Source organism: Petromyzon marinus, unplaced genomic scaffold, assembly GCF_048934315.1.
Source record: "Petromyzon marinus isolate PM22_M1 ecotype Great Lakes invasive population unplaced genomic scaffold, UKy_Petmar_22M1.pri1.0 PM_Scaffold_31, whole genome shotgun sequence".
In the NCBI taxonomy this organism is placed as follows: Eukaryota; Metazoa; Chordata; class Hyperoartia; order Petromyzontiformes; family Petromyzontidae; genus Petromyzon; species Petromyzon marinus.
In genome coordinates, this window is record NW_027423291.1 from 385,452 (window position 1) to 406,469 (window position 21,018).

The 21,018-nt window shown below is 47.8% G+C and overlaps 1 protein-coding gene across 3 annotated transcripts in view; it reads left to right on the plus strand.

Moving 5' to 3' along the window:
* Positions 1–3,213: 3,213 nt before the first annotated feature.
* The window catches only part of LOC142923163 (NACHT, LRR and PYD domains-containing protein 3-like), a 35,458-nt gene continuing 17,653 nt past the window's right edge, over positions 3,214–21,018 (plus strand). Inside the window, exons 1-4 of one of the 3 annotated variants that reach the window (XM_076064096.1) lie at positions 3,214–3,295; positions 5,644–5,736; positions 6,629–6,724; positions 18,167–18,552. In XM_076064096.1, the coding sequence (XP_075920211.1) occupies positions 18,189–18,552 (364 nt within the window). In that variant the 5' untranslated portion in view covers positions 3,214–3,295; positions 5,644–5,736; positions 6,629–6,724; positions 18,167–18,188. Of the gene's footprint in view, positions 3,296–5,643; positions 5,737–6,628; positions 6,725–18,166; positions 18,553–21,018 lie in introns of those variants that run through there. The other 2 variants (XM_076064097.1, XM_076064098.1) reach the window with 2 other exon arrangements.

Sequence of the window (21,018 nt, forward strand, 5' to 3'; positions counted from 1 at the left end):
TTATATCTGGTATAGATATAATGGGAGGCTGATCGATGCCCCAGTCCGGTCATGGTATGGCTCTCTATTGTTAAACCATATTATGAATGCGGATGATCTGGTGATTACTTCCCACTCTAAGGAGAAGTTGGAGACACTACAGCTAAACATGGAGCATGCTCCTAAATTATGGGCCGTTACCATCAGCCTCACAAAAACAAATCACCTCCCTGGGTATTTTACTTCATCAAAATGCTCCCCTCCCTCAATTCCCCATGTATTTTGGGGCAGTTGTGGAGAGAGTGGAGATATTTCCGTACTTGGGCAGTGTGCTGATGACCAACTTTGTTTCAGTAGCCGAGGTCTCACTTCGAATCATTCGAGCGGCATTATATTTTCATCAGCTGCTGAACACTGTGTGGAAGCTACCTGGCATGTCACTCCATACAAACCTTCATGTCTTCTGGACCGCAGTTATGCCCTCCCGTATCTCTCTCGAAAGGAACATCTGCGCTGGTTTGAAACATTTTGGTTAGCCCACGATCTATCCAGGGTTTAACCAGACTGGACTCTGTGAGGAGCTCAGATTCCTGGAATATCTGGACAAATGCCCATCTGTGGGGCTCCTCCAGCAAGCGAGGCTGCGTTGGTTGTGTCATGCAGTCCGTATGCACAGCCACGGCATCCCCAAGCAGCTTCAATTTGGCTGGATAGATGGTGCTAAATGGGCGTGGTACGGGCTAGAGAAGAGATGGACTGATGTGGTACAGAAGGATGTGGAGCTGATTGGACTTATTGATGACTGGTATCAGCAGTGTCACGATCGGCTTCTGTGGAGGAGGTTCATGAAAAGCACTTCCTGGGAGGTGGAGGCAGTTGCCCTCCAGCTACAGCATAGGGCAGAGGAGCGAGGCTCAAAACAACGAGCAGAGCGCCAAACAACTGACACAAATAAAGTTGGCACAGTGGGGAGCACGGCTGTTGCATCTGCCGATCATTTTCCTAAGTCAATCCATGGCACCTGCGTCTATTACATGACCTCCTGCCAGCCAGCCTTCGACACTTCACGTGGCCTCCAAATGCACCGAGCATGGCACAAGTACTGTGGTGACACTCTTTGGTTCTATTGGATAAAGTCACGTAGGCAAAAAATAAAATAACAAAAATCACGACGTTTCGGCCACAACACAAGCGGCCTTCATCAGGTGAAGGGACGAGACTGTCTGGAGGACAGCGAAAGCTTTAAATCTGCTATGGTGATGTCACCGCCACTTAGGGGTGAACGACGGTTGTTGCGTTGTTGTTGTGCGTGTGTGCACGGACGCATGTACGCCTGTGAGTATCGTGTATGGAGAGAGAAAGAGAGGCAGCCGTGCGTTGTGTTGGCCAGTGTGCCATTCTGAGCTTCATAGGCGCTGCTCGCTAACAGCACTTGCCCCAACATTCTGGTAAGGCTATACGGCAAATGATTGTCGCTGTTGTGTGTGTGTGTATGGACGTTCACCCCCCTCCCACCGCCCCCGTGTGTGCAGTTTTAGGGACTCATTACGCCCCCTCCCGACAAGCAGGCCAGCATCCGAACTAAAGGTGACAATAAAAACAGATTTTTTTTTCCATTTAAGTAACTTTATGTTTTGCTCACAATACAGTATTTATTACATTGTTGCATGCAAATGTACGATATTTTGTCTTACATATGACTTTGACAATGTTTCCATGTTTTGCTGAACCGTGATAACATCTTTAAAAACTTACAGTATGTGGATTTAAATACAGTACACTATTGTATTCAGACTTATGAACCGTTCGACTTACGGACAGTTCTCAGGAATGGAACCGATAAGTTGTATTATTCGCTAACAGCACCTTCCATTGGTATGGTTGACTACATACGATGCAAAGAAAGTTAAATATAGATACATATATATTGTACAGCACTTTCCCCAATAGTATGTTGATGTTCTATGGGGTATGTTTGTCTTTCTGAGTAATGTTTTAATTGGGGCGGTGTCATTTTCACAATTTCCCCAATGTTTTTACATGGCCGACTTGCGCGTCAGCAATTTTCGCACCCAATGGATAAATCTCTTCCTCTTCTTGGGCCTGGTGGCGGCAGAAGTGGTGGTGGAAGCTGTGGCAGCGGCGGTGGAAGGGGCATCGGTGGCATCATGGTACATTTGAGACACGGCGCATTTCAATTCTTTCAGCTGGCTACTGAGATGAAGGTTCTCTTCATGCAGCCTCTTTTCCCCATGCCACATGTCCTCGTGACGCACCAGCTTCCCGCGTAGCCTAAACTGTTCCTGGCCTCTCTGCGGATCCAGGAATGTCAACTCCGTCAGGTGGGCGTGCAGCGACCTCCGGAGATCTTTGTTTTCACAGCGCAGCGACATTTGCCGCTGTGCTGCATTGCAGTCTCGGAGAAAATCCGCATGGAGAGACTTGCTCTCCCTGCAAGGCACTCTCGTGGACTCCAGCTCCAACTGGCACTCTTTAAGCTGTTGAACCAGGCTCCTGTTCTCTCTCTGGAGAGTCTCTCGGTTCTCCATCAACTCCTCCTGCTGCTGCTGTAGCTCCAGACGGAGCATCTTGTTCTTCTGACAGAGCTCCACATTCTGCAGGCTCATCCTCTCCGTTTGCAGCGTCATGGTCTCGCGGTAAAAGTCTGAGATGGAAAGTGTAAAACGACGATAAATGAAGATCTCCATCCCAAGCATGGCCAAGACCAGAACGCCAACGATCAGCAGCACCATGCTCAGCTCGTGTTGACGGCACGCGGGACGGAAGGAAGTGTGAGACACGTCACGAAGGGGCGTGATATTTATACCAACGTCAATACCGGATGTGACGTACACTATGACGTAACAGCCATCCCTGCCCACTTATTGTCAATCATTGCTCACCACGTGACTCCACGGCACCGCCCCTAACCGTGCAGCTCCTCCCCCATACACTTCTTCCGCCTTCCCCACGTGACGCGAAGCGAGCCAATCACGCGAAAGGCGGCGCGCGGTCGGCCCCGCGTCCGCTTCCCGCCATTCTTGCAATGGGCGGCGGGGCCGCGCAGGGTGGGGGGCGGAGGGAGGCGGGGGGGAGGGGCCAGGATGGACGAGGGGGAGGGGCCAGGAGGGACGAGGGGGAGGGGCCAGGATGGACGAGGGGGAGGAGCCAGGAGGGACGATGGGGAGGGGCCAGGTGCGGGAGGGGGGGGGAGCCGTGGCGCCGCTCTTGGGCCGCGAGGCCTCCCCCTGGGCCCGCGGCGCCACGCGGAGACCGCGACAGCAGCAGCAGGAGGTGGTGGTGTTTGTGGTTGTAGGTACGGGAGAGGTGGTGGTGGTGTTTGTGGTTGTAGGCACGGGAGAGGTGGTGGTGGTGTTTGTGGTTGTAGGCACGGGAGAGGTGGTGGTGGTGTTTGTGGTTGTAGGCACGGGAGAGGTGGTGGTGGTGTTTGTGGTTGTAGGCACGGGAGAGGTGGTGGTGGTGTTTGTGGTTGTAGGCACGGGAGAGGTGGTCACGGACAGGCGGTGAGTGCCGGGTGATGGAGGGGGGGTGAGGGAGTGGATTGCAGGGTGAGTGAGTTAATGAGGAGAATTAATAGGTGAGGAGGGTGAGTGAGTTGAAGGGTGAGGTGAGTGAGTGGGTGAGTGGTGAGTTCACGACAGGGAGATTGGGGCTGAGTGAGTGAACGCAGCGCACGGTAAAGATCCCCTGAGAGCATTCGCAAGAGTTGGACATTGAGTGCCGCTGGCAGGGTCCACACGCAAATTACTCACTTGGCATGATATACAAATTAACCATTGTAAACGATAACTTTAAAAAAGTCCGCTATTTGTCAGAGCTAATGCGATGTGCGTTTTGCATATTTGTAGCACGTTATAACCATCGTCAACATCGTCATTTAGAGTAACCATTAGTCCATACGTGTCACTTGCTAATAGTCCCCGGGTCAATCACAACTTTGCCGTGCGTGCAGGCTTTGTCTCTGGCTGCTCGCTAGGGCTGCGATGCCTTTCCATGCCACAAGATGACGTTCATTGCTCCTTCCACACCGCGACAATATTTACTGCAGTGTTCTATAACGCGGCAGTTGCGTTGCTGAATAACACCGCGTTGTGTAAACTCCCTCGTTACAATGACTAATACAGGGTAAAGCACAGTCCGTGATAACAGCGTGAGATGCGTGTGTCGGCTGAACAAAGACTGAGGCGCGTGGGGAGCATCAGGAAGCATCCAGCAGCATCCCAATGCCTCGTGTGACGCTGTGCCCAGGCAGCCGTACAACCGCACATTCCTACTCGCGCGACGTGGTTCTGTTGACTCAATCGCGTTATATCCATTTAGCATCTGCGTTATAAAACGTGTTCCCTATTACATCCATCGTGCCATATCCAAATGGCGTTATGAAAACACGCGTTGAGGCAGAACGAACTCTATAAACTATTTTTATTTTACCAGGTGAGACCCACTGAGCTATGTGGCTGTTTTCCAGAAGCGACCTTTCCACAAATGATAGATCAGCTAAATGGCTAATCACGTTAGAAATGTGTAGCACCAGCCACAAATACTCTAGACATGGGATCCCCTTTGACAGGGTCAGTGTCTACTTAGATTCACTCACTCCGCCTATTGTCATGCGGCATCCGCAGCTGCGTCGCGACACTTGGTAGAGTGCTGTCTTTGAGGCAGAGAGCTTTACAACCGTGTGCAGTGGTTAATTTGCTTAACAGCTTTACACCGAACTCCTTGCTTGTGGTAAAACATGTTTGCGACTTTGCTGATCGAGAACTATGCAGATTTAGATTCATAGTAACATGTACTTAGTGTGAGATGAACTTCCAAACAATTTCCTTTGCTCAACATCTTGCAATTAATGTCTTTTTAAATGGTCAGCTTAAGTGATTCCGTGATGGTTATGTAACTTGACCATTAAGATAATCTATGGAGCACAATTATTTCAGTATTATTTGTCGTAAGTAAACTTTAAACAGAACCCATATGTGATATTATATTGCCTGATTATTTTAATTTTTAATGTAGTCTACATGCTCTTCTGAGGATATTACCCCACATTTACCATTCATTGATGTTCCCTTTGACATTGGTAATTGGCATTGTCACACCATAGTAATTCATGGGCAATTATGTAATTCTCTCCGTGTCTATCTCTATCTGCATCTGTCTGTGTGGGTATCTCTCTCTGCCGGTGTGTTTTTCTCTATATGCGTCTCTCGTGTGTCTCTTTGTGTGTGCCTCTCTCTGTGTGTGGATCTCTCGGTGTCTGTGTCTCTCTTTCCTTTTCCACGATGTGGTGTTGTATTTACATGCAAATTCTACCTCTAGCCCTGCCCACTTACCCTTGGGCTGAGCTTATCTCAAGCCAATATAACTTTGTGTTTCAGCAGCTTTCTCGCTATATTTTTTCACCTGATGATGGTTGCTTGTGTTGCGATCGAAACGTCGTGATCTATTATTTTTTTCTACCTACGTGACTTTACCTAAAGAACCAAAGAGTATTGTGATTTTGATAGTGATCTTTGTGGTGGAGGTGGTGATATTGATGGTGGTGTTAACGATAGCGGTGATTTTGGTGGTTGTAATGGTGGTATTGATGGTGGTAATGGTGGTTGACTATTACCCCTCTCGTGTCCTTACTTCCACAACCAGGTTTAAGAATCTGCTGGTGTCTGTGCTGGAGGTGGACGTCGGATATCTGTGCGGTCTGGAGCGGTGGACAATAGACTCCTGCAGCTCAACCAGGTGGACGCACTGGGCAGGGGGCAAGATGGTTGTGGCCTTAGAGACCCACTTACTCCCACAGAGAGCCATAGACTCACTCACAGAGTACACTCACACAGAGAGCCAAAGTCTCACTGACACAGAGCCATAGGCTCACTCACATGGAGACACATAGACTCACTCACACAGAGAACCATTGATTAACTCATTGGTTTTTTCGGTAAAGTCACGTATGTAGAAATACCATAAAATTATATTAAAATAAATCAATCACGACGTTTCGACCGCAACACAAGCGATCTTCATCAGGTGTAAAAACAAATAGCACATAGGGTGACATCAGCGCAACACATAGAGAGCGTTAAACTGCACGGAGGTAAATACAACAAGAAGATGAGAGACGAGAATTCAAAAAACCTAAGAAAAATTTACGTGATGCAAAACCAGTCGGCCAACGACACAGTTAGACACCTGCCTGGCAGACCACGAATTTCAGAAGAGTGCTAAATTTCGTGTTCATCCTCTGGGTTGAACATACCAGCATAGACAGAGTGAACAAATACGAGGTATAAGATAGCAGAAATACATATACAGGGACACAAGAGGTAAGAAGAGGAAAGACGGACAGAGAAGCAAGAAAAAAGGGGCCGGAGGGATGAACAGACAGAGGCTTAAAATAAGTAGTAGAGGTGGGGGGAGGGGCGGAAGAAAGCAAGGGGCACCCCACCCACCCCACCCCACCCACCCATCCCCACCCATCCCCACCCATCCCCACCCATCCCCACCCCACCCACCCCACCCCACCCACCCCACCCCTCCCACCCCTCCCACCGATCCTCCCCCCAACCCTCCCCTCAACGCTCCTTTCACTCCTCCCGTCACCCCTCCACCCCTCTCCTTTCTGCTGCGTCAGGGCCAGAGGCTGAGAGCACGGGAGAGGAGGCTACACGGGGAACTGGGCCGCGTCAGGGGCGAGAGACGCGGGGCGACTCGACACTTCACAGCGTGGGTGAGTGTGGGGAGTTCGTGGTGCATGGGGGACGGTGGGTGGTGTGGTCCAGAATATAAACCACCTGTGTAGGATACACGGGGGATTTTTGATTGGTGCTTAAATGTGTGTGTGTGGAAAACGGTGTAGTGTGTGAGTGTGTGTGCGGTGGGGGGTAGGGAGGTAAATGTGTGTGTAATGCAAATTAGTATCTGGGGCGGTGTGTAAACATCACACATTGGGGAGACAAAGGCGGTCCGGCGTGGTTCTGACCACTTACCATTTCGTGTACTATGCCAGCCTTCATAGGAGCTCAATAACAGCACTTGCCCCACCAGTCTGTGGAGCTCCATGGGGGATGTTTGTGTTGGAGCTCGTGCTGTAGGTGTAGACGACGCACGACCGTGGATCCTCTGTAGGGAGCGCGCGTCTGCTGTGGGTCGCATGGAGCTGCACAAGCGGACACCGCCGCAGCGATTCCCATACCGAGTCACGAGATAGGCGCTGGGAAACACCACCATGGTGTGCTTGCCTTGTATGGTCAGTCGTGTGACTGATTATTATAATATATTAATTCACACCTGTGCACCGTGTCATGGCAGTTTCTCTGTTTTTCCTTCATTGCATTTTTATTTCAGAAATATTTCACCTGCAAAATAGATTGAGTTTGAATATCTCATGCGAAAGGGTGCCCAGGGCATGTGGGGTCGTCCAATTGCACAGTGTTTAGCGCACATCACTACACACCCATGGACTAAATCCAGAGGCGAGTGACAAATGAATCAGTTCTGCCCCCCTCGCTTCACCAACCCGCACTAGTCAGCGTGGTGAAATATGGTAAAAAATCAACACGACCGACAGGGCATAGGGTGCCCATTATCCAGAAGTGCTTTACTTTATGATCACATCCACATCTAATGTGGATTTGGTTATTTTTCTTTAGTTTTCTTTGTTGCATAAATACAACTTGACAAGATGTGTACTGCTTCATTCTGGTACATTTACTGTTTTTCAGTGCATTTCAGCACTGGGTGTGTTTGTTGGATTTATTGTTTGTCACGTGAGGTTAAACACTAACAAAATATTTTATGAACCAGGCAAAGTTCACTAAGCTATTAGATTTTTCATTAAACTGACAGATGCTGTAACCTGGTCCCTTGGGTACCCAGGCCTTCCTATAGTATAACTCCAGGAATCGGCAGATTTTTATTTTATTGTACCAAGTAAGGTCCACTGAGCTATATAGCTGTTTTTCAAAAGCAACCTGGCCACAAATCGTAGCTCAACGAAGTGGCTTATCACGTGGAAATTTGTAGCAGCCAAATACTGTAAACGCATATTTCTAAATGTGGAGGGAAAAAAACTCGAGGATCCAGAGAAAAACCCACGCCACCACGGGGAGAATATGCAAACTCCAAATATCCAGGCGTCGGGGTTGGAATCGAACCCACGACCTCCTGCATTCCAGGCGAAGGGGATAACTTGTTGCCACCACTGAGCCCCTTGTTAATCTGATGTGGTATACTGGTACAGCCCCTGGTGGCCTCGGTCACTTTACTGACCTTTGCACCATTGTGTAGTCGGTTCAATTGAGTCGCAGACATACTCTTTGGAGGCAACAAATGTATTTATACCAACACGAAGGGGTAACTTCCCTTTTACCAGATAACAACCTATGGTGGTGGACCACCAGGCTATCTGCGCTAACACTCTGGGATAGCTACAATGAGCAGGACTCCAGCTTGAGTCCTGCCCATGTGTTGGTGACTCTTCACGGACGTTGAATGTAGATCTTTCAGAAGACAACAGCAAAGCTGAACCCCGGTCCCTCTGGGGACCCGGTTTATATGCTCACCAGTCGTGGCCGGCTCTGCCCTTGGCCACGACTACCTTCTCGATTCCTATTGCAAGATCTCGCCCTGATACGTGACTACCCACTAGCCCCAACTTGGGGCCCCTGTGTAGACTTTACCCGTCATGTACCTTCCAGGGTCAACCAGAGTGCAATGGCCCACATTAACCTCATTCATGGTTGACACTTTCACACCCCTCCTATAGAGAACAGCACTGCACGCCACACGTGGTGCCACTCAGCGCCATGACTCAGCGCTCACCAAGCCCCACTAGGGCTGGTACTACACCCACATATATGGGGTGTCGGTGATGTAATTACATCGCACGCCGTGCCTCTCAGGCCGGCACTACACAGTGGCATTCCCGATGTCACTACATTACCCCCCCCCCCCCCATTCGTAGCATTCAGCCGTCCTGGCTGTCAACTCCCCCTTAAAACTAACCAAGTGAATAAGTTCTAGATTTGAAGCTTTCGTGACTGCAAGGATCCATACTCTTTGGTTCTATTCGGTAAAGTCACGTAGGTAAAAAATAAAACAACAAAAATCATGACGTTTCTTCCACAACACAAGTGGCCTTCATCAGGTGAAGGGGACCGTACTGTCATGAGGACAGCATTGGAGTGAAGACAGTCCATCCCAGGTCGCGTCCTTTTAAGCTGTGTGGGAGGAAACAAAATGCTTTGACAAAGGAATTAGCATAAAATGACCGTAACGCACAAGAGGACCGGCACGGAGGGGGGGAGGGGGTGTGAATTGGAACGTAGAGGACCGGCACGGGGCGGGGGGGGAGTTTACAAATGTAGGTGTGAAGTGAAATAAGCTTCTATGAAAGTTTGGTATATCACTATTTGGATAAATACCATTGAAAATTAGTTTAATGTTTGGTATGATTTAGAACATCTTTCCAATGGTTGCTTAAGTGAATAAGGTGAAAAAAACGAGTAAAAGTGACTAAACGCTATGTGTGCCTCAATAACAATAACAAATAGCATATAAATAACCAAGCCCACCTATACAATATATACACTAGCTGCAAATGTACAGAACAACACGAGAAAATATAAAACGCGAATGCACGGAATCCCCTCCATCACCAACAACTCCCATCCTCACCGTGTAACAATACCCATAAGCACAACAAAGGCTAGGTTCAGCCAATAACCGATATGGCCTACTGAGTGTGACAAGCAACTGATGGTGTGGGAGTGTGTGTGCATGGGTGTCACAAAATCCGAAGAGTTTTTGAGCGAGTCCTCGTGGCTGGGCCTCCAGTGGAGGTGGGCTCACTCTCCCTGGAGGTCCCAGGGGGAATATGCAACTGTCCAGTCGAATCCGGCTCCTCACGAAGAGCAGTAGGCCGGGTCGACGGGTTCTCCTCTCTCGAATCAAGTGAAGACAGCGCAGGCGGCGGCTCGGGGGACATCAGGCGCGCGGCACCTGAGGGAGGAAGCACACGACTCCGCTGAGGACCAACCTCAACGTGCACACATGCCAGCTCGCCGGACACATCTGTCCCTCGGCGCCCACAGTGTGGAGATGGAACAAACTCACAGGGAGCAATAAAGGGCTTAGGGCAAGAGGAGTGTACAAATCAACTCCGCCGCCCCAAGCGGATCTGGACACACTGCGGTCGAATGACCCGAATCACATCAACCAGCCCTCTCCAGGGTTTGAGCAATTTGGGCGATGTACCCACCGGTACCTGTGGACAGTGCAACCAAGCTCTGTCCCCAGGTGCCCATTCATGTTTTTGAAGTACGGAAGCCCCTCAGTCATTCATTGGCCAATCGGCACGAATCAGAATTTACCCTGGAAGTCTCCCGCACTTCTGAAAGCTTTTGAAGGGTACAGCACACGGAGTCAGAGATTTAAGATTTAGCCTTGTTGGGTGCGGCTTGTAACTGAACATGAATCAGGGGGTCGTGTTCTCGCTGACCTGATGACTCAACATGGAGGTCAGAGTTCTGTGCAGCCACCTCAACCATACCATCCATCTGGGGATTGTGCGGTGACATGCGTACTTTCTTGGTTCACAACTAACGCACACCTCTTGCAATAATTTTGAAGAAAATGTTTTGCCCTGATTGTTCAGAAGACGTTCGGGAGCACTCTTGTCCATTATGTAGTGGGTAATAAACTGGAGGAAGCTTACTCTGAGGCAACACATTTATTATAACATTAACAGGTTATTACACAATGGGGTAATGGCCCCTTTCACCCGATACTCTATGGAGGTAGTCCCTCCAGACTAGCTTGCCTCTCACTGGCTATCACGACATCTATACTGCTGGGCCTTGAGTCTTCGCTTGAGTCTTCACTGGTTATCAGCTGGAGCTTTCACTGGTACAAGCTCGAGCCGACCCTAGCCAGGGGTTCGGCTCTGCCCATTGGGCTCTACTCTTCAGGGCTCCAGGATGCTCTTCAGTCTTCGGCCGGACAACAACTGCTGGGACCGCTCAGGGACCTGACTTATATATAGGCTCCTGGCTCACTCCGCCCCTGGCCACGCCTTCCTTCTAGGACCGTCTCTGAGGGTCTGGAGAATGACATCATCTCCCCAGCCCACTTCCCGGGATCTGGGGTCCCGACCGTTGGTCACGATGCTCCCCCAGGGATTGCCTTGGCCAACGGCCCGTCATCATTAATCCAGCAGGTTCAGCCTCCCCTCTGCTCCCTACTGACACAAGCTAGTACTGCCGGCTATGATTAGTGGCGATCATGTTCAACCATGCCACTACAATTACATAGCCATTGAGGAATGCCTCAGTGATCTTTGCCGCCAACTGTTTGGGAAGCGGCCAGGCCACAGGCCATCATGAGAAATACTCGACTCCCACCAGAAAATATTTATTCCCACGAGCGGCTTCTACCGCGTGTACTGCACACACCCCTTCAACAAATTAGCAGCATCCTCAGCCATGCCAGGCCAGAAGAAATCCGACTTACGTGTGGCCAATGCTAGTTTATGCACACCCAAGTGCAACAGACGCTCGTGCACCGCCCAAATGACCTTACCCCGCAGGGCGGTGGGCACAACAATGTTGGAACATCGCATCTCTCCGTCCCAATGCATGAGCAATCCACCTCTGAGAATGAAAGAGGCGACACCCCATCGATCCTCGCCCCCATCAGTCTCTCTGACTCCGCATCGCAATTTAAGCAGGGAAGCGTCCTCAACCTGGAGGCGCCCCCATTCTTCGTGGTCCAATCCAATGACAGCATCACGCGCCACTGGATCCCCAGCTCCCTCAGATGTTACAACCTCGGCCGATGCCGTAAGGGTAGGGGGCGAGTGTTCGTTGCGCGGCTTACAGCGACCGGAGCCCGAAAAACTTGCGCAACTCTCGTTCGTGGGTAATCGCGAGAGGGCGTCCGCGTTCGTGTGATGGGAGCCTTTGCGATAGGTAACCTGAAAAGAGTAGTCACGGAGGACCTCCAACCAGCGTGAAAGTTCGCCAGATGGCTGGTCAACCTGCAGCGCGTACTGCAGCGCCGCGTGGTCCGAGCGCACCTCAAAGTCTCTCCCATACAAATATGGAAGATACTGTTGCAAGAAAAACACGATAGCTAACAGTTATCAGCGTGTGACACAGTACCGCTGTTCAGCCGGAGACAGCACTCTGCTTCCTTATGCGATAACACTCTCGATGCCATTGACAACTAGAGACAGAACAGCTCTAATGCCAGTGTTACTAGCATCTGTATCAAGGACAAACGGCAAGGAAAAGTCGGGGTAGTGGAGGGGAGGGGCGTTCACCAAGCCATCTTGGAGTGCAACAAATGCGGCCTCCTCATGGGTTGTGCCGATGTCACAAGTCGAGGAGACTGAAGTGCTGTGACAAAAGGGCCATTGCCTGAATCGTCTCTTACTATAAACATTTCATTTCAAAGCGGTGTTATCGAAGAAGTTTTTTTGGAAGATAAATAACATCGCGATGGGGGGAGGGGGAGATAGCGGGATTGAGGGGGAGCGATTAGGGGGGTTATAGAGGTGGGTGTTGAGTAAAATAGTATCAGTGTCTTGTGCTTGAGCCTAGGGGCTATGCCAAGGGGCTAGGACATTGAGAACACGGATTCGAATGAACGTCTCATCTTGCCACATGCTTTTTTTACTATCTCCATCAGTAACAAAATCAATCTACAAAGCAACGCTGCTTCTAAAATGGGTATAGTACTCTGAAGCATGTAAAAATGGTAATGTACTGTCAATCGTACTTTAACAGGAGCATTGTCTCTTTAAAGGTCACGGTTTTTGTTGTTGACATGAACTCTATTGGCTTCCACCTCCCTGTTCACAGAGATCGTCAATAGAGGCTGAAGTCTGTTACTCGCGCACAGTCAGTCGAGGGAGTGATAGCCCTCACTGTGCCCTTCAGCCCGTGGCGTTGCCTATGGGACTCATTGTCCCGTAACATCCCGAGTTCACAATGTCGATTAAAGCGACACCTTTGTTTAATAACGATCCATGAAATTAGTGGGACTTTATATAGTGTGACAGTCTTGTCTTTGGTAATACTGTACTCATGTTTGTTTCTGTTGCCTGGTTTTTAATTGGTAAAGCTGTGATCGTGTTTGATCCCTCCACTGGTATCCGATTAATTTCTGCATCAAGCACAATATCCCCTTTACTGTCTTCAAGTTCCACCATGGACACGCTCCTGCTTGCCTCTCCCATCATCTTATTCCCCTCCCAATGTTCTCCTATATCGTCCCTACCATCTCGCTTTACTCCCCTTCACTCATTCTCCGCCCAGCAACCAAGGCTTCCTGTTGGAACTTCTAATCAACCTTTACTCATTCGGAGGTCACTCATTCCCTTTTCTTTTGATGCAATTATTTGGGCCTGTCACTTACCATCCACAGATTTCTCCTGTGATCATCACTTTATGTTCTCTCTTTAGAAATGTAGGCTGAATGTACACCTCCTTGTTCCCAATGATGATTGTATCTCACTGATGTGCACATCACCTTGACAGAGGCTCTTTTTAAAGGCACTCTAATTGATTATTTCTCATTTCACAGCCTCCACTACACTACTCAGCAGATTATACCCCACTTTGTTCGTCAAGACTTGCTTGAGGCAAATATAAGTATGGTCCAACAACTTCTATGACTAACACGGCACGAGTAAGACTGCCTGCAGTCCAACCAAAAAGGCTGCATCATTGAAAGCTGGTTTCAAGCCTGCCCTCCACGTGTGTTAAAAGATCTTACTCACCCATGTGATGATAGTTGAGTCTCTGGGTGTCAGCATTTCTGCTCTGATATTGCAAGTGTTGGATACTAGTGATTTCTTTCATTTTTCGTAGGGTACCTCTCACTTTATACTCAAATGGCTCAATGCAGAAGGTGTAGGGTCTTTGGTTGCTGTGGCTTGCATGAGCTCTTCAAAGGGATATGATGAAGAGCGATTCTGCATTTGGGAGCATAATTACTTCTAGCATGCTAGTTTCCGCCTTCAACTGCTGAGGAGCTTGCCACTGGCATTTGTAATTGCGCAGGAAATATTAAAGTAGGCTCCCCTGAGCTGACTGAAGTTTGCAAAGTCATCCTTTATTTGACTGAGAGTTATTATTCAACTGCTGCAGCTTTTCCATCAGGCCCCCTCTGTTCATGCCAGATCTGAGTTTTGCATTGCCTTCTTAGGCCCTTGTAGCAGTTTTTACGTTCGTTTTTCAATTAAACACCACGTTTAATCACTAATCCATTCATTTCCAATATTGCAACAGGTTGTTGGGCTGGTCTTGGCGGCGTTGTTTACATAATCTTGAAATTGTCCCAAACTGTTGGTTCCTCATTAGACAGGAGCGTGCATTACCACTGCCCACCTCCACATTACAACCATCCCCACCATAAGAATTATATCCAGTATGAGCTGGAGAAGCTTTTGTTGAACTTCGAGAGTACTACTAAGAAATGGGGTTTACGTTCATCCCCACATAAAACAAAGCACCTGCCTGGGTATTCTGTCATCGTATTCTCCCATCCCTCCACTCCCCATGAGCAGTGGGGCAGTTTTGGACAGAGCAGAACAATTTTCCATACCTGGAAAGGGTGCATGTGACTAGCTCCAGTTTGGCAGCAGAGGTCATGCTCCGAATCGGTTGAACATAATTATCTCAGCTGCGTAACACACTGTGAATGCTACATTGCCTGTCGCTCCATGTAAAGCTCTGGGTCTTCTCAGCCAGATATCCCCTCCCTTCTCTACATTTGAGAAATTTGGATCCCTTTTAAAGGGACATCCACACTGGTTTTGCATATTCAAGTTGTCTACGATCCACCGTGGACTTAACAAACTAGATTATGTGAGCAGCTTAGATCCTTGAATGATCTGGACAAATGCCCATCAGTGAGATACTAAGGCAGGTGAGGCAGCATTGGCTGGGTCATGTAGCCCAAATGCCCAGTCACTGTGTACCCAAACATCTTCTGTTTGTCCAGATATAAGGGGCTTATCGCTATAGGCAAGAGTTTGACTGCAGTGTAACAGAAGGATGGTGGAGCTGTTTGGGCTTGCCAACAGCTCGACCAGTGGTTTCAAGATCAGCGTCTCTGGAGGAGTTTTGTGAAGGATGTCCGCCTCCAGCAATAACGGAGGGCGGAGGAGTGATGCTCACAACAACGAGCGGAGTGCAGAATGAGTAAAATGCAGCAAGGTGGAACAGTAGGGAGCACAGGTGGTAGATCTGCCAGTCATCCCTGTCACTCAACCCATGACACCTTTATCTATCCTGTAACCTACTGCCCATGAGCCTTCGACAGTCCACATGACCTCAATGTGCACTTAGCCTGGCACAAACACTTTTTTGACGTCACCAATTTTGAGTGGCGAATGGCTTTTATTGTTATTGTGTTTATGTATCCACCCCTTCATGTGTCGTACTGGCCTTCTTAGGTGCTCGCTAGCAGAACTAATCCCAATAATGTAAAAAACGATATGGGAGATTTTTCTCATTTGTATCTTGTATGTTTGTGTACATCGCCTATGTGTGTTTGTGGCGAGCCATGCTGCACAACAAACTCAGCCACAGTTATCAATAGCATGTGATATCTACACTGGTTTTGGGTCCTCTAGGTTGTGTCTGCATTAAATGAGTGCCTGGTACAATGGGTAATCAGTATAACCTATGAGACAAACGTGGCCAGGTGTGGTGCTGGCCATTTCTACCCCACTTTGCGTGCAGGTCTTCAAAGGGGCTCACTAACAGCACTTGACCCACCAGTCTGTGGAGCTACATGGGGGATGTTTGTGTTGAAGCTCGTTCTGTCGGCGTAGAAGACGCTCGACAGTTTATCCTCTGTAGGGAGCACGCGTCTGCTGTGTGTAGCGTGGAGCTGCACGATAGTGAAACCAATAGAGTTGTTGCGCCTTGGGCGTAAACATCAATGTATGTCCATTTGCCAGGTGTTATTTTTTTCATTTCATGTGGAGATGTGTGCTGTATGAGAGAAAAAGCGACTAAGCCCACGCCCTCACCCCCTTCTCCCTATTGCATTATCTCCTCGTACTATTTGACTACTCATAAAATCATACGTATATAGTGACACCCCAGGGATAAATTAATATTGCTTGTTATAGCACCTTCTTGTAGAAAGAACGCTGGTTAAGTCAGACCGGCCTGTATATGTACAGTATAGATATTTAGTTTGCAGCAATGCAATACACACAGCTCAATACACAAAGAGTTAAATGTATAAATATCTCATACTAAAGAATGGATTACTTGGGTTTACAAACATGATGTACAAAACTCGTTATAGTCTCATGCTCTGCATGCTGTTGTAAATGCACGTGGTGCATACTCACTGACCAGATGCTTCGTTATTATTGATACTAATAAAAAATGTTAAATTAAGAATTTTCTTCATCAATTTCTCACGTTAAACAAATATAGGGAGGCGTTCATCCAGCGGTAGAGAGACAATGGCTGCTGATGATGATGTAACGTGCCGCTAATTTTGAAGAATTCCTAAGAGACAGTGCAAGTGGAGATTCAAAGGCATAGGAAGGTGGTTGCACAGACACCTGGACCACTGCTGTCCTGTATAAGTGATTTATTTAACATAATGAACATTACAGTAACATTGACGTTGCCTCATGTGTGTACTTTAAGTTTTGGCTTCCCCACACAAACACACTACCTCCACAAAAGGTCATGTTTACTCATTTCTGTGAAGCGTATTCAAGTTTAATTTATTAGGTATAGCCCTGTGAGCCATGCGGCTCTTAAGTCGGGTGCAAACGCAACAAACAAAATATGAATCTACATTGCAGAAAACTATTGAACCACAACCAGACCAAAATAAAGCTACAAAAACAATGTAACAGCAGTAATCATAGGAACTGTGATTTTAAAATTAACAAACGATAAACATAACATGTACGACAAAACCTGCAGCCATAGCTGGCAGCACGACACTCCCAGTGTATGATGTGTGAGTGAGTCAGCAGCAGCGTGAGTGAGTGTATGATGTGCGAGTCAACGTATGATGTGCGAGTCAGCGTATGATGATCGAGTCAGTATTAGGTTGAGTGAGTACATTATGTGTGAGCCAGCGCATGATGAGTGAGTCAGTGTATGATGTGTGAGCGAGTCAGCGGCAGAGTGAGTGTATGATGTGCGAGTGAGCCAGCACACGATGAGTGAACCTGTGTATGATGAGTGAATGGGTCAGTGGTTGTTCGAGTGTATGATGTGTGAGTGAGTAAGCGCATGATGAGCGAGTCAGTGCATGATGTGTGAGCGAGTCAGTGCATGATGTGTGAGTGAGTCACTGCATGATGTGTGAGTGAGTCAGTGCATGGTGTGAATGAGTCAGTGTATGATGTATGAGAAAGTCAGTGTCGGCTCCCTCTGCCCGCGCTGTCGCCCCCCCCTCCCCCCGGCTCCGTCGCCCCCCCCCCCGGCTCCCCCGCCCCGTCGGCCTCCTGGCTCCATCGGCTCCCTCCGTCGGCTCCCCCGGCCCCCTCACAAATGGCCCCGCCAGCCGCTGCTGGGAGCGCGGTATGTGACGTCATACCACTGCTAGACAACCTCAGAGCACCCTCTACCCATACATTGAGAGCATGGGAGTGCCCACTACATAGGGACTACCCAAGATCAAACCTGGCTCCCACCCTCTAATCGTCACTCAACTAGAGGTGACGCTATCCCGATCATTGCACATTACAACGCAATTTGCCGTCTGCGTGGCATCACGATGGTCGAGGCAGTGAGCACGTGGTGTCACGCAGCTGCTTAATCTGCTAAACCTGTGTGGTGTTTTGAATTAGGTTTACATTTTACTTTTCTTTATCGTAGTGTTGTGTTCATGTGAATGTTCAAATGCTTGCACTGAAGAGTGTTTTGAGATGCCTAAAGTGTTTCGATGCAATTGTATGTATTTCTATATATTCCAATGACAATTTTTAAGCTTTCATTACAATTTAAATAACTCAATGTATTCACAATCAAATACCTAAAGTCACAATTGTACCTAACCGAGACCTCTCAGATTTTAGTAGCAACATTTTATTTTTATAATTATTATTCTTTCCCGTACCTGTCTAAAATTACACGACTATGCTTACAGGTGACACATGGTTTGTTTTCATTTTCTTCAGGTGACTCGATGCATTTGTCGTGATGGCATCAAAAGTTTCTGCATGTGAGAGCATTAAAATCAACAAAGTGAATCTGCAGAAATACCTCCAGGCGAAGTCTTCAGAAGTGCTTGACTATTCCTATCAAACAGGGATAGTCCTGGACAGTGTATATGCGTCCCTCAAAAGCGAGAATAACCCCATGGCACGAACACGGGACCTGGTTGACCTGGTGCTCAACAATGGAGAAGAAGTGTGCATGAGATTCCTTAAAGATGTGCTGGTGCCACTGAGATCCGAGATCCCTCTCTTGGGTCAGTGGATATCACAGCATGAGCAGCAGCTCAACGTGATGGGTGTCGATCTGAGCACAACTGCGGGTAAAGCCATCCCTGGAGCAGCTTCTCGTGAGTGATGCTAAACTTCACGTAACCACTCGCATGTCTCTGGCAAGTTTAAGCGAAGGAATTGCTTTGAACTGATATGAACTGTCATTTGATATTCGCAAACTGCACCACTCTTGCATAACAACATCCCTCTCAGGAGGAGGACATTCATATTCCATTCCATAGCAGGGTATGTACAAGGGATCAGAGATTTGGAGGAAAGGATGGATGGATAATGGAAATGTGTGTCAGTATCAAAACATTGCATCCACACTGTACCCCAACATTCCTGAATTTCTGTACTATCCTACACCTCCCTTTCCTTGCAAATGACTTAAACATGGTGATTTTCTCTCACCTCTTCAGACACAGGCATTTTATTTGAGCTGGAAGAATATAATGAGCTATGAAGCTCTCTTTCAAGTGTCAAGCCCAATATGTTTGGCCATGGCAGCAAACCCATCAGCTGCCTTGGTCTCCATGACTTGGTACAATCTGGATTCCACCAAGGCCATTTCGTTGAAACTGTTTCCCTATTGAGAGTGAATGACCACCTCTCTTAAATTATGGAAGCTGCTTCTAGTTCTTGACTTTTGGGCTGCTTTGGATACCACACACCACTCCATCCTATTGAATCGGCATGGCTACGCAGGCATCTCTCACACTTCCCCATTGCTTCTGCTTCCCCTCTAAAAGTGAGCCCTATTTTTGCAAGCAAGGACTGCCTTCTGTTCAGAAGTCCCAATTATATGGTGTTCCACGTGGCTCGGTCCTTGGCTATCTGCTCTTCTCAGTATAATGTCTCCTCCTTTGTGGACATTTTTTACTCCTAATTTTTTTATATTGACTAGCTATGACTGCTATTCTCTTTGGTTCTATTCAGTAAAGTCACGTAGGTAAAAAATAAAACAACAAAAATCACGACGTTTCGGCCACAACACAAGTGGCCTTCATCAGGTGAAGGGACCAGGCTGTCTCGAGGACAGCGCTGGAGTGAAACACAGCCACGCTCAGACCGCGACCTTTAAGCTGTGTGCGAGGAAACAAGGTGCCTTGACAAAGGAATTAGCATAAAAATTAGCATTTGATTGGCCGACTTAGCATGATGAACGGCGTAGAGGTGGTGTACATGCGGGTGCACATGCCGGTTGGCGCGGAGGGGGAGTTTACCTATTGATGGTGTGAAAAGGGAATTTTTAAGAGCTCATTGCATTTCGGACCAACACCACCTGACCCGTGAATTAAAACATGTACACCTGGCCCTCAAAAGGAATGGATACTCTGACCGTACCATCCGCCAAGCTGTTTCTCCCTCCATACAGAAACAACCACTTGATACTCCGGTGAAAACCATCACACTACCATATATAGCAGGCGTTACTAAAAAGATTTCCAAAATTCTAAACAAACACAAGATCCAGGTCCGGTTCAATACAGTACACAAAATTCGTGATCTGATCCCATCCGTGAAGGATGGCATTCCTGACTTACAGTACCCCGGGGTTTACAAATTGAGTTTTACCTGCGGTGCTTGCTATATCGGGGAGACAAAGCGACATGTCTCTGACCGAATTCGCGAGCACAAATCAGATTTGAAACACGGCAGAACGAATTATTCTGCCGTAGCTGATCACTGTTACAACGCTGTGGGTGATCACGATATAATTTTCTCCGATACCAAGGTTCTTTGCAAACCCACGGGTTTTTATCAGAAATTTGTTTACGAGGCAATTCAGATCTACAAACACAGACACAATTTCAACCGAGAAGATGGTTTCAAATTAAGCAACCATTGGAAAGATGTTGTAAATCGAACCAAACATTAAACTAATTTTCAATGGTACAGTATATTTTTCAAGTAGTGGTACCCCAAACTTTCGCAGCTCTTAAAAATTCCTTTTTCACACCATCAATAGGTAAACTCCCCCTCCCCCCCCACGCCAACCGGAATGTGCACCCGCATGTAAACCCACCTCTACACCGTTCATCATGCTAAGTCGGCCAATCAAATGCTAATTTTTATGCTAATTCCTTTGTCAAGGCACCTTGTTCCCTTGCACACAGCTTAAAGGTCGCGGTCTGAGCGTGGCTGTGTTTCACTCCAGCGCTGTCCTCGAGACAGCCTGGTCCCTTCACCTGATGAAGGCCGCTTGTGTTGTGGCCGAAACGTCGTGATTTTTGTTGTTTTATTTTTTACTAACGTGACTTTACCGAATAGAACCAGAATATGGATCCTTGCAGTCACGAAAGCTTTAAATCTAGAAATGACTGCTATTTCTAATGACACCCCGCCTTTTAATGCCATTGACTCATGAAACGGAACCTACTCTCTCCTCTTAACTCTTGAAAAATGTTGATACTCCTACTGATACTCCTGCTGTTATGGAGTGACTCATGCAGCAAGCTATGGCTGCAAAGTTTGGTAGTACATGTTATGTGTATCTTTTATTGTAAAATTTAAATTAGTTCCTATGATCACTGTTACAT